The 13,992-nt window shown below is 47.1% G+C and overlaps 2 protein-coding genes across 5 annotated transcripts in view; both read left to right on the forward strand.

The window, feature by feature from the left end:
- Positions 1 to 1,415: 1,415 nt before the first annotated feature.
- Positions 1,416 to 3,459, forward strand: LOC120734810 (extensin-like). The gene is made up of 2 exons (XM_040033803.1): positions 1,416 to 1,458; positions 2,792 to 3,459. Exons 1-2 carry the CDS (start codon positions 1,416 to 1,418, stop codon positions 3,457 to 3,459), a joined length of 711 nt encoding a protein of 236 aa, XP_039889737.1.
- Positions 3,460 to 8,718: 5,259 nt separating this feature from the next.
- The window catches only part of ninl (ninein-like), a 30,535-nt gene continuing 25,261 nt past the window's right edge, over positions 8,719 to 13,992 (forward strand). Inside the window, exons 1-4 of one of the 4 annotated variants that reach the window (XM_040033739.1) lie at positions 8,719 to 8,870; positions 10,687 to 10,898; positions 11,012 to 11,108; positions 11,624 to 11,814. In XM_040033739.1, coding sequence (XP_039889673.1) covers positions 10,716 to 10,898; positions 11,012 to 11,108; positions 11,624 to 11,814 — 471 coding nt within the window. In that variant the 5' untranslated portion in view covers positions 8,719 to 8,870; positions 10,687 to 10,715. Of the gene's footprint in view, positions 8,871 to 10,686; positions 10,899 to 11,011; positions 11,109 to 11,623; positions 11,815 to 11,841; positions 13,951 to 13,992 lie in introns of those variants that run through there. The other 3 variants (XM_040033738.1, XM_040033743.1, XM_040033740.1) reach the window with 3 other exon arrangements.

Genomic DNA, 13,992 nt, shown 5'->3' on the forward strand with positions numbered 1-13,992 from the left:
TTCTTCTTGGTTCAGAGCGTAGAACACGTGTTTTTGTAACAATCATTACAACATGTTCAGAATTTGCATATTAATGATGATTCATGTCATAAATGACGACACACTGCTCTGCCGTACATACGCTGCCTTTATAGGTTAAAATTTCGGTACTGGTCTCAGCAGTATCGGCCCTGTATCTACTCGGGTGAGGCACTCATGAAGGCAAAGGTGTGACTCTAACCCAGTGCAGCACTGTTACATACAGAAGCACTCACGAGGCCATACCAGGCACAGCTCGGACACCGGGGGATAAGCCTATCCCAGCTACACACAGAGACATTCACGCCGAAGCCCTCGAACTGCCCACACACACATGAACCCGCATGTCCGCTCCACACAGAGGCCTGGCAGGTGATGGAAGCAGGACTTTCTTGCTGTGAGGCAGCCGTGTTAACCAATGTTCCTGTGAAGACCCCACAGCTGGACGGGCCGATGCGGATTCTTCGTTTTCATGGTGTTTTTTGTTTGTTTTTGTTGAAAAGGTGTAAACAATGAAAGGGGGTGGATTGGCCAATTGGTCATGATCGACTCTGGGCTGGACCAATTACAGCCGAGGAGGTCGACCTTTAAAGTTCCGTATTGAGGAACGTGATTTGTCTCAGACTTCAGCTAGAATGGAACAAAGACACAAAGCTGGAGTTATTCTGCATCTTAACGCTGCAGCTGCCTCTCATTCTCTCCCCTCCCTCTCCTGTTTCTACTTCAATCATGAAACTGATCAATGATCAGCTGATCGGCTTTTCTCTCTTGTTTATTTATCGCTCACTTTGCGCCAGAAAGAGGAAACCAGCGGATGTCGCGCTAAACAACAGCAGCACGTTTAAGCTTGATCAGCTGTTGTTAGAATTGATTTAATATTACTTTCTAGTATCAGCTGATGTTTGCTGGAGCCACAGCTGTAAAGCTGCTGGTCATGATGTTGGTTTGTATATGTGGTGAGAGGGAAACATGAAGATGAAACCAGGAGATGTTCTTACTGAATCATCAGAGCTGAACAGGTGATGGAGAAGCAGGTTTACCTTTTAGGTGACATGGATGAGTTGAACTTATGAACTGTTTCTGAGAAATAACACCAGGATCCTTTTCTAAGCAGCTGACAGCTGGTAACTGTGCAGGGGCGGGTCTAGCAAAGTGTTGCCAGGGCGGCAGGTAGGGCATTAACAGGGAGAGGGGGGCACAAAGAAATACTTTTCTTTCTTATTCTCATTTAAAATGTCTGTTATTAAATAATTATCTGAATCTTACAACCAAAGTTTTTATCTGGTGTAAAATGTATAGAAATCCATTATTGTATGTAGTAAATGTGAGTCTCAGTTCTGATGACTGTCTGGAGTCTCTTCTTATCGGCTGTTGTGCAACCAGCGTACCGCACAGGGATGGCGTGCACCAGCACACTCTCCATAGCGGCACGGCACGGAGGTCAGTCTGCAGCCTGTTCCATCTCAGGACCCTCAGGAAATGGAGGCGCTGCTGGGCTTTCTTCACCAGGGCTCATGTGTTTGTGGACCAAGATCGGTCCTCAGATATGTGGGTGCCGAGGAACTTAAAGGAGGACACCCTCTCCACACAGTCACCTTTCATGGAGAGGGGAGGGGGATCAGTTCTTCTTCTCACCGTCATAAACCTCATTTAAGTGCTGGAACGTTTACTGTGCAGACCTGATCTAAAACCAGTGCCACACACAGCTTATGTGACATCATCATCAGTGAATGTGGTCAAACAGGACCTACGGCGGCTCTGCAGCGCGCACTTGGATCCAGATTTCTCAGTGTTTTTAATCCTTCGTGGCTTCAGAAATCTCTGCGTGAACACAGGGTCTGCTGTTGGTCTGTAACCGTAGCGTCATGGATCCGTCACAGTCTGAATAAACTCTTTCACTGGTCAAGACGCCACAAAGTGCATTGTGGGTAAACCTTCCAGCCCTGATCAGTGCAGCTCTGTTTGTTCCTGAGGTGAGGGTTACAAAATCTGGTTATATGAAACATCCACCAAAGTTTCTTCTTTTCTACAATGTTCAGAAACACTTTATAACACAGCTCGTAATTCAAACGATTTCATTTACCTGCTGAACTCTGCTCAAATACACCAGAGAGAGGCTAACGCTCCAGCCTGCACAATTATACTGTCACAGTTATACAGCATACATGTAGGAGAGGGCGTGGTGGTGAAGGCAGAGCTGCTGACCTGCTGTGACTCAGCACGACTTCATGTCGCTGTTCTCTAAGTGTGTGAAAGAGTCGCTCTCTGCCGTGCTGAAACTCGGCTGACGGGGAAAGGTCAGAGGAGGTGCTCACTGCAAACTCAGATCACTGTCACCCCGAAGGAGGAGCCTGCTGCACATCACAGGTCACCAAACAGGTCAAAGACTCTAACATGAGAGACCTCGGGGTCAGAGGTCATTACCAGTCTAAAGAAACACAAGAAATGATTAGCTGCTCCCAGTCACACGCTGCCACGCAGCCACAGACTGTAGATAAAAGATGGAGAGCAGGAAATCAGGTGGGTGGAGCCTGTTCAACCATGTCCTCAGAGCAAAAAATATCTCAGCATGCGATGAGGTCTACCTGTGTAAGTCTGACCCACCTGTGCAGGAGCAGACATCGTCTTCTTCTGTGGTTTTGTTCTTCCAGCTCAGCTGAAGTCAAACTAAAACACAGTGCGAGAAACATTTTTGACTTTGGAACAAAATCTGAGTGAAATCAGAGTCACACATCCCCACAGACCCCACAGACCGTGCCCACAGACCCTGCAGACCCTGCAGACCCTGCCCACAGACCCCGCCCACAGACCTCACAGACCCCACAGACCCTGCCCACAGACCCCACAGACCTCACAGACCCTGCCCACAGACCTCACAGACCCCACAGACCTCACAGACCCCACAGACCCTGCCCACAGACCTCACAAACCCCACAGACCTCACAGACCCCACAGACCCTGCCCACAGACCCCACAGACCTCACAGACCCCACAGACCTCACAGACCCCACAGACCTCACAGACCCCACAGACCCTGCCCACAGACCTCACAGACCCCACAGACCTCACAGACACCACAGACCCTGCCCACAGACCCCACAGACCTCACAGACCCCACAGACCTCACAGACCCCACAGACCCTGCCCACAGACCTCACAGACCCCACAGACCCCACAGACCTCACAGACCCCACAGACCCTGCCCACAGACCTCACAGACCCCACAGACCTCACAGACCCCACAGACCCTGCCCACAGACCCCACAGACCTCACAGACCCCACAGATCTCACAGACCCCACAGACCCTGCCCACAGACCTCACAGACCCCACAGATCTCACAGACCCCACAGACCCTGCCCACAGACCCCACAGACCTCACAGACACCACAGACCCTGCCCACAGACCCCACAGACCCTCACAGGGGTGGGCTGCTTTTAACCATGTAAAGCACTTTGTGCTACATTTTTGTATGAAAAGATGTAGCACATATAAATAAAGATTGATTGATCTCTGCCCTCAGTCTCCTTCATATCTTCACCATCATTCCATCCAACCGCTTCCCCAGTCAGGGTCACGGGGAGGTGGAGCCTAACTCAGCTGTCATAGGGTGAGGGGCGGCACACCTGCGACAAGCTTAGAATCACCAGTTAACCTGATGAGTGTGTTCAGCCAGCAGCTGGATTCAAACCCTTCTTATGGTAAGGCGACAGTGCTAACCACTGCGCCACCTCCAGTTTATATCAGTTATGTCACAGGTGTGTATCGAATGTGCACCTGTTTACCTTGATTCATTCATTTATAGTTTTTATGAACGTCTTTGAAAACTGTCTGCTCCCCAACGAAACACTAGAAGGGACCGAGCATTTGCAATCGTTGCACCCAGTCTCTGGAATAATCTTCCTATCGATGTCCGCATGTCAGATTCCATTTAATCGTTTAAATCACAGGTAAAAACTAGAGATGGACCGATCCGATATTACGTATCGGTGTCGGTCTGATACTGACGTAAATTACAGGATCGGATATCGGAGGGAAATAAAAAATGTAATCGATCCATTAAATATCACAAAAGCACCTCACAAAACTTGCAACACCGCGTAACTCTGCTCATAACCGTAGCACGTCGGAGCAGTGTGGTCACGTGATAGAGTGGCTGTGTGTATTTGTAGCGTCGCTACCAAACCAGCATTTCATCCCCGAGAGAAGTAAAGCAAGTGTGTAAGTTCATCTCTGAATGTCTGTAAAGCATTCCAGAGTTAAGCTTAACAACCTATGGAGCGACTGCCTCTCTCTCTCTCCTGCTGCTACTTCAATCATGAAACTGATCAATGATCAGCTGATTGTCTCTCTTCTTTGTTTTTGGCCCACTTTGCACCAGAAAGAGGAAACCAGCGGCTGAACAACAGCAGCACCTTTAAGCTTGATAAGCTGTTGTTAGAATTTATTTAATATTACTTTCTACACCAGGATCTTTTTCTAGCTGACGGCTGGTAACTGTGCAGGGGCGGATCTAGCAAAGTTTAGCCAGGGGGGCCGATAGGGCATGAACAGGGAAAAGGGGGCACAAAGACGTACTTTTCTTTCTTATTCTCATTTAAAATGTCGAGCTTTTAATAATTAATTATCTGAATCTTACACCCAAAGTTTTAATCTGCTGTAAAATGTATAGAAGTCCATTACTGTATATAGTAACTGTTAAGTCTAATATACCCTAGTAAGCTATAGTACTTTTTCCTTTGGGAACCATCTGTGCAGTCTGCAATTCTTTTGAAGAAAGATGTTGAATCTATTTAATTATTGTGGAAGAATAATTGATTTCTGTGTATTTTTTCCCCACTGCATCAAATTATAGTTGATTGTGTTGATTAAGCATCATGAGGTGGAGGGTGGTTCTTTATTTTTATTTATTTATTTATTTATTTATTTTTTGCTGGGAGTTTGCACCCCTATTAGTCAGGTTGCTTAATCTTTAAAATACCAGAACAGGAGGATGGAGCAGGTTTAAGTTTATTAGATTGATCAGTTTTGCTGAACTATGAAATATTTGGGTGCAGTGTGTTTTTTGCATACAGGTATAACAGAATAGCTTTAGTGTTTTATTTTGTTTTTTAACTTGAGTATGAACTTATACAAAAACAGCAAGATATTTAAAAAACAGTTTTATTGATTAAAACACACTATATCGGATTCATATCGGTATCGGCAGATATCCAAATTTATGGTATCGGTATCAGACATAAAAACGTGGTATCGTGCCATCTCCAGTAAAAACTCTCCTGTTCTAGCTTTTGAAGCAAATTAGTTTGGACCTCCACCTGGTCTGCAGTTGTGCTATGTAACTGTAACTGTCACAGTAACTGTAACTATAATTTTTTTAAATGTTTTTGTTGCCTTTGTTGTGATCTGGTTTGCTATCTTGTGTGAAGCACTTTGATGCATACTGTCCTTTTTAAATGTGCTATAGAAATAAAATATCGATTGATTGATTGCTCTCTCACAGCACGTCACACAGATGTGGACAAAGATCACCTGATGTCTCAGCTACAGTAACTGTGATGGGAACAATTACAGACTCATTACTGAACTGAAGTCATCGTTAAATTATTCTTTTTAAATCTTCGAACAGGATTTTCTATTCTTTGTTCTTTTACTTCAGGAAAGGATCCAAATATATGCTGTGTTAGCGCCCCCCAGCGGTTCAACTCCACACTGCACCGTTTTTAATCAAACCGGAAGCGGGTTTGTTATTCAAAATAAAAGCTGGAAAATAGTTAAAGTTTATTTAAACAGGTTATTTAATACAAACTCAGTTCAAAGTGTTTTCAGGACTCACAGATTTCTGCTCTAAAATAGTTTAAAAAAACAAAACAAGAAGCTGCTGAGGAAGAGCGCTGCTCTCGTTTACTCTGAGGACTTCCTTTAGGCTGTTTCATGTGCTCTTCTCTCTTCACTGAATCTCCCTGCAGACTGTCACTGACACACAAAACCAGCACACAAACAGGGATTACACTCACCAAACACTTCATTAGGTACATCTGCTCAACTACGTGTTAAAGCAGTTCTCAGTAAGTAATAATGTGGTGCGGGTGGAGAATTAAACGTCACCGTCGATGAAACTGTCTTGCTTTGTGTTGTTGTTACAGCTTCCTGACATATTTACTGTCTGATGGAGAGAAGAGGCTCTCATCTCTTTCCTCAGGAGGATTCATTTAATGACTTAAAACAAAAACTCTGAACATTTCATGTTTACCAGCATGTTGATCTCGAAATATGGATTTAAATGTAAATAAGTCGCTCCTTTTATTTCTGCTGCTCGTTGATCAGATTAAGACAATTTTAATTTGACTATGTTTTGTTTCTTCTTCTTTTCAAAAAATCAAAGAATATGACGTTATTTTGTGTTTATAAACTGCAGATAAATGATAACACCTTTGAGCCAAAGTTGGATTACAGCGTGGAACAGCTGACTGCAGTCGTGAGTTCTCAGAATCGGCTCTCTGAGCAAAAGAATGACAACACCAGCAAGTTTGATACCATCGTGGGGAAGCTCGCGGTTCTCCAACGGGAGATTGAGAGACCAGTGTCGGAGTGTTAAAGAACAGCTTTGAAATTCTCCTGAGTTGTTGCAAAAGACAAATCTGCATCATAATCCGGCTACCCTCTTGGGCGATCGTGGCTCAAGAGTTGGGAGTTCGCCTTGTAATCAGAAGGTTACAAGGCGAAGGTTGCCAGTTCAAGCCACGGCTCGGACAGTCTCGGTCGTTGTGTCCTTGGGAAAGACGCTTCACCTACCGCCTACTGGTGTTGGCCAGAAGGGCCGATGGTGCGATATGGCAGCCTGGCTTCTGTCAGTCTGCCCCAGGGCAGCTGTGGCTACAACTGTAGCTGCCTCCACCAGTGTGTGAATGTGAGAGTGAATGGGTGGATGACTGGGTGTGTAAAGCGCTTTGGGGTCCCTAGTGGGACTAGTAAAAGCGCTATACAAATACAGGCCATTTACCATTTACCCCTTCGGCGCCAGCTGTGGGCTCAAGGCTGGAGCCCAACAACACCCTGATAACGACTGTGTTGAGTCTGTTCCTTCCCATTCCATGCAAGGCCACCTGGGTTGGCTGGAAGACTGTTTACTTAGCCTGGCAGGGCGAAGGACACTGTCTCAGCTGAACTCTGGACACGCACACACATACTGATACTGACAAGCACTCACTGAAGCATCACCCTCCCTACCCCGGATCCAACGCCACCTCCAAAGCTTACCTCCCCTCTGATGTGGACATCGGGTCAGCTGGAGGCGCAGTCGAAGATTGCAGCGGTCCCAGATCAGATGTACACACTGGGACTTTTTCCCATGTTGCTGTCTGTGTTTATTGTGCTATGGTGTGTTGATATCTGTGCATTCCTGTATTATCCTTTTGTGTTACACATTTCAATGTTTTTTTCCTGCTACCTGGCCTGACCTGTCTCCCCAATGTGATGTTTGTGTATTGTATGTACGGTCGGCAAGGTCTGTCATCTCGGTTGTGGGCAAAAGACCTGCAACTGACACATAAAGGCCATCTCATCATCTCATCTCTCATCATCAAAAATATTCTTGGAATATTTACCTGTGGTGATTCTTTCAAAATAAAACGAGAATTTCTTCCTCACAGAAAAAAACAAAACAAAAACACTTTGAAATGATTGAAACAAAAGTTTGGAGCCAAAAAAACCCATCACGATGTCCACACTCGGTGTGATGAGCTATGATGGGTTCTCCCTGAGGACAGGACAGCCGCTGTAGTTTAAAAGGTCTGAACTTCAGAAGCAGACTTTAGTTCGCCACTGCATCAAGTCAAGTCAAGTGGCTTTTATTGTAGCACCAGGGTGAAATGACCCTGGTGCTACACGTGACATATAACAGACACAGGACCACGTAAAGTGCCATGTGCAAAAAATGGAAATGTGCAAAATGCCGAGTATTGTGCAAAAGTAACTTGGTGTGTGTGTGTGTGTGTGTGTGTGTGTGTGTGTGTGTGTGTGTGTGTGTGTGTGTGTGTGTGTCAGTCCAGTCACTGAGTGTTCAGGACTCTGGTGCTCCAGCAGCTTCTTTAAAAGAGTCGTTCAGGTCAGAGGGCGTTGTTGTAACGTTTAGTTTCAGAGCTGCTCCTGAGGCTGATCAGGTGTGACATCAATCAGGTGGGGTACACTGACCTGTGCATTTACCTGTTATTTCCTCTTATTTACTATGTTTGAGTAAAAGATGCAGAGATCAATAAAACTGTTTAAAAATGAATTTGATTTCAGTGCTGATTATTTTCTTTTGATTATGTTTCTTTCTTTTCTTTTTTTTTCTCTGAAGTGCACCAAAATTTGTATCCATTTATTTGTGCAATTTATTTCTTTTTTGGATTTTAATCATGTAGTTCACTCCGTGTCCATGTAACTTTATTAATGTTAAATGTCTGTTTAATATTTGTAATTCACAGTTTTAAACTTATCTTATCTTATCTACGGGTTCACAGCACAGACATGGCTGATGCGTTTAGCAGCAGCTCGGAAACTGTAATTCAGCGTGTGGTGGGAGTTGCAGTGAAGACGAGCACACCTGCGGATGACCTGGAAAAGTTTTATCAGATCAATCTTGTTTGTTTGTGTTTTATTTTGAAAGGTTCCGCTGCCGGTAAAATGCCGCACCGTCGCTGTGTTTTATTGTGAAGGCGGAGCGGAAATACCCCTGTGTGTGTGGTTTTCGGGGTGCTCGGTGTGTCGGCTCCGGTAACTTGTGCTCAGCGGCTTAACGGCGGAGCTCCGGGGAGGCCGTTCATGGAGGAAACGTGAAGTTTGACCGGAGGAGGAGAACTTTTCCCGCGGTAAGACTGACCTACCGACCCGTCCGGACTCACGGTTACCGTTAACTTCATCTGGTTAATGTTAACGTGAGCTGGTTACCGGGGAGACTCTCCGTTAGAAGCGGGAGTTTAAAGGGGTGAAAAAAAAAGTTTTTCGGTGTTTTATTGATTTAATTTTACTTTTTTTTTGGCTCTTTGGCTTTTGTTCCCGCGGCTCGCGACTCTGTTCCCATGGTGAAGCTTCTTCAGCTCGCGAGAGGCTCCGGACAGAGCCGAGGGGGTTTCCGGAAACGTTCGTGTTTACATTGACCGTAGCTGACGTTAAACTCCTGCTCGGGTATCTCACACCTGTGTCGCTTTCAAAACAACTTCATTGTCCACTGTTGTAGCACAAAACACAACAGCAGCTGCACTGATCAGGGTGTTGATAACTAATCGAATACAAGAATATCAAATACGAGCTGAATTTAACTTTGGAGGATCACCACAGAGCTTATGATCAATGATAACACACTGTCAGACAAAGGATGATGAAGGTGGAGCTGCCAGGCAGGAGGAAAAGAGGAGGTGCTCAGAGGAGGTGGAGAAGGAGGACGTGTAGAGGGCTGGTGTGACAGAGGAGATCCTCAGCCGTTTTAATGACATCATCTGACCAATGACATGGCTGCTGTGAGGTTACCGTACTAATGGGGCCTCCAAGAAGAACGGCCTCCAGGTTGGGTCTGCAGTGAAATTCTAGGATGTTGATTGGATGTTAGTGAGAACTGATCAGCAGGTGTCTGTGGATGCAGACTGATAACAGCGCCAAGCCAGGTGATCACACACAGGCCACAAAGTTAAAGGTCCACTTCAGCATGTCCACAAAGGGAGGGGTCCATTTTTATATACAGTGTGTGTAATTTATTTACCTTTTCTGTGACAAAATGACTGAAGTAATCGCCAAAACATAAAAAAAAAAGAAAAAAGATCAGAACACGGTCCGTGGACGATCGATCGATCGATGAGTGCTTTAGCTCTCGTCTGTTTTTAATGGAGACAGACGTCTCACGTATCAATAAGTCTGGTGTTTCCAGGCTGAAGCACTGTGCTGAGGACGATGATGGTGAAACAGCCAGCGCACAGATAAGAGGAGCACTGATGATGTAACAGAGGCATGGGGGAGGGGCCGAGGCGTGTTTCAGGGTCATACATGTGGAATGAACAGCACGCAGTCCCGGGCTTCCAGGCACGGAGGGTTCTTAAAATCACATCTGTACTTGGGATGAGAGTCACCTCAACGGTCTCCACAGAAAGCATCCTGGGATCATCCTGCCATGTTGTCTTCCTGTGAAAACAGTGCACTCTGGGTAAAAACAGCAGTAATACTTTAAAGCAGCGGTCCCCGGGCCTCGGACCGGTACCAGTCCGTGAGTCGTTTGGTACCGGGCCGCGAGAGTTGAGGCTCAGGCGTGAAATGTGTAGTTTTCAGTGTTTTTATCGGTTTCCAGCGTTATTTTGTTATCGTTTTTATCGTTTACTCGGTTTTCCTGGGTCTTTTCACGTGTGTTATGAATAAATCTTCTTTCTTTTGGTACCAGTACCAGTTTTATTTTGTTGTATTTATCCGCGACACCTTAGAGGCCGGTCCGTGAAGATATTGTCGGGCATAAACCGGTCCGTGGCGCAAAAAAGGTTGGAGACCGCTGCTTTAAAGGGTCGTTCAACAAGCTCTTAAATGGAAGCAGAGAGTCTGAAGTTTAACCACTCCTGTCACTGACCTCGCTGTGTTTCAGCTGAAAGACCAAAACTACACCTGAATAACTCGCTGTACTCTGCCTGACCTGTGTTTTCTCTCCAGGTGTGGGCGCCACCGTGTGATGCGTTGGCATGGAGGAGGCGGAGCACAGCCGCTACGTCTCTCAGCTGAAGGCCGAGTTCGACAGCTGCGACACGACGGCGACCGGCTTCCTGGATCGAGAGGAGCTCACGGCGCTGTGCCGCAAACTGCAGCTGGACGCTCACCTGCCGCTGCTGCTCGCCACGCTGCTGGGAGAGAGGCGCTACGGCCGGGTAACTCTCTCACACACACACACACACACACACACACACACACACACACACACACACACACACACACAGTATTTGTGTGGCGCTTTCAATAAAATCAAGTGTTTGTGTTTCAGGTGAACTTCGAGGAGTTTAAGGAGGGCTTTGTGGCCGTGCTGTCCCGCTCTCTGGACTTCGGGACATCAGAGGACGACAGCAGCTACCTGGAGCCAGGTGACACATAGGAAGGGGGCAGGCCTACAGAGGTCAGGGGTCAGAGGTTCATGATTGGGGAACACAAATGGATGTCAGCTGATCTCTTGTTTGGTTTCATGTTATTTATAGCGCGATGTAAACCTTAAGTCGTGTGACCTTCAGGGTGTTGTGTTGGATTAATCATGGCTCTGAGGCAGCAGTGCAGGTGTGAGGGCTTTTACATGTTCAGACAGCCGACGGCCGTGTTGCTGTTGCTGCGGTCGCTGACACCACAGCACACTGAGCAGCTCGTTATGACCCAACATGGTTTCAGTGTTTGTGGCGCAGCAGGACGCCGCACAAATCCTCGGCCCTCTGAACAGTTTGGATGTAGAACTGGGACAGAGAGAGCAGATAAACGGCGTCTGCAGGCGTGCAGGAGCTGGGTGGTCTGGTTAAAGTCCGAGGAGGATTCTTCTTTGGCACATTCTGGCTCCGAGTGTCGCAGCGGCGTCTTGCTGACCCACTCAGGCTGCTCCTCTTCCTCTCTGCAGCTGTTCCAGAGGAGGTGAAGCCAAAGTTGGTGAAAGGAGCGAAGCGTTACGGCCGCCGCAGTAAACCCGACGCCGCGCTTACCCGTGACTCAGAAGACTCTCCGCCGTCCAGAGCGGAGGCCTCAGACTCGTCACCGACCGGCATCCGAAAGGCCAAACTGAGACGGGCGACGTCACTGGAAAGTGTGGAGGTGAGAGCTAGTTTTATTTTGAAACACTGACTTCCTGTTCTTCTTTCCTTTGACTGAGTTTGAGACGCTAACCCGGCTGTGGTCTGTTTCTTCGCTGGCCGGAGTGATTAGCTTGATAAAGAATTTAAAATCATAATCAACACAAAGAAGTCACATGTTGGCACATCTCGCGTCGGTCTCTGTCATCGCGTCCGTGGTTGGAAGCTCGGGCCTCGATTCATGGATTACATGAAGCCACATTATCAGACGCCCAGGTGTGGTCATGTGACTCGGTTCACTCGTCAGGATGTTTATGGCGGCTGGAGGTCTGCCTGCAATTAAAGTAACTAGAACTCTGAGCTCTGGAGTCATTTTCGAGTGGTTTGGTTGGAGTTTCAGTTAAAAACTGTGGGAACGCCCTGAATGTGGGCTTTCTGTACGTGTGAGCGTACCACAGTGATGCTGTCTGACTGAACACCTGAAACTGTGTGTGCGTGCCGTGCTGCAGGGTCCCGCCGTCGTCCGTCGCCTGGATCTCGTGTGTCTGCGCCGGCCGAGGCGTTCGGGAGCTGCAGCTCTCTAATTAGAGTTTCTGGTTTTAGGTTTTCAGCTGCACGCAGAGGGCGGAGTCCCTGCAGAGGAGGAGGTTTACTCAGCTCTTTGTCACTTTGTTCTCGTGCCGTGACGATGCTGTGACCTCTGACCTCTGAATGTCTCTGCATCGGTGAGGCTGCAGCTGCGGTCTGGTTCTCACTGTGTGAAGTCAGCTGGTCTCAGGTTTCCTGCAATTCTGCAGCCGAGGCTGTGAATACCTGAGGGGGGAGGAGGAGGTTTGGCGGTTTCGGGGCGGTGGAGGTCTTTCAGGAAGTGGGATTGTGAGGAATGCGGCTGCTGGCAGACGCTCCGCTGGTTTGGCTGCTGCTTCTCACTTTTACTTTTTGCTGACTGAGAATGTGAAACAGCTTCAGTGCAGCGGCTCTGCTGCGGGAACACGACTCCACCTCTTCTTCTTCTTCATCACTTCTTTACACCAGAGCCACCCTTTCCTTTCTTCCTGGGTTTGTCTGAGGCATTGGACAGTTTTTCAGAAGGAAACGGTCTGACTGCAGTCTTCACCTCGAGTAACTGACTCTCTGCGGCTCACTTTGGTGCTGGAGAGGTGCCGAGTATAGATTTGGACTTTGTCCCTCCAGGCTGGAGCAGCGTCGTGGTGCCTTCAGTTTTGTCCTCATGCTGTACCTGAGTTTGCAGACACACTGGCCTCTTTCATGAGTCCGTGTGTTTCCTCCTGCACTGATCAGTGGAAGGCCTGGAGACTGGTCGGCGACCTCTCACCAAACACGTTTTCACAGTGTGACCACAGCTGTGGTGAATCAGTCAGTCTGCATAAGAGGGTAAAGTGCTGAGAGTCAGACTGACACAGTAACAGGAACATCAGAGGGTTTTCATTTGGATCTGAAACAGAGCACGTGTCCCACGGGACATCATGGCCTAAGCCCACAGAGCAGCGCCCACAGAGCAGCGCCCACGATCCTGTTTGCATGTCTATTTTTAAATCTCAGTAGAACTGCAACCAAATAAGCGAGAGCAGGGGTCTCAAACTCCAGTCCTCGAGGGCCGACTGCAGAGCTGAGCAATGACAACATCAGCAGCTGGATAAAGGTTTCCAACTGGTCCTTCAACTCACGTGTTCTCCATAGTAGCAGAAATGCATAAAAATGAGGCTTTTATGAAAACACTGAATAAAAATGACTTCCTTGAAAGACAATAAATGTACAGTTCAGTATACGAAGTGTGTTTGAATGGCAGAGATGAGCCATGGCTGAACGGGACTCACAGGCCTGAGTGTGCACTTCAGTCAGAATTATAATTTATTATTTAATTTGTAATTGATATAATCTCTCTGTGTCTGTCAGTGAAACTGTTTTTGCAGAGAGTCCATCACTGGACTGTGATGGATGTGAAGCTGATGGCAATACTTCAGCTGTGCAGCGATCAGCTGATTCTGAATGTTTTTGAAGATTTCTTCATCGAATATTTAAACATTTTAATCTGCGAGCAAAACACGTCCTAAAGGTCCTGATCCGTCCCGTGAATGTCCCGATGGACGAGGGTTTACACGCTAAGCTCTTCAGCGTGACAGTCAGGAGTGTGCACGTGAGCACGCACACACAAATATATAACATGCTCAGTGCGGCA

This window comes from Simochromis diagramma, unplaced genomic scaffold (assembly GCF_900408965.1).
Source record: "Simochromis diagramma unplaced genomic scaffold, fSimDia1.1 OVJJ01000176.1, whole genome shotgun sequence".
Classification (NCBI taxonomy): Eukaryota; Metazoa; Chordata; class Actinopteri; order Cichliformes; family Cichlidae; genus Simochromis; species Simochromis diagramma.

Bases quoted from the DNA above. Each gene is read 5' to 3' on its own strand.
- LOC120734810 (XM_040033803.1), top strand. From the start codon at position 1,416: ATGGCGTGCACCAGCACACTCTCCATAGCGGCACGGCACGGAG. The intron at 1,459-2,791 runs GTCAGTCTGCAG...CAGACCCTGCAG, and splicing joins CATAGCGGCACGGCACGGAG to ACCCTGCAGACCCTGCCCAC.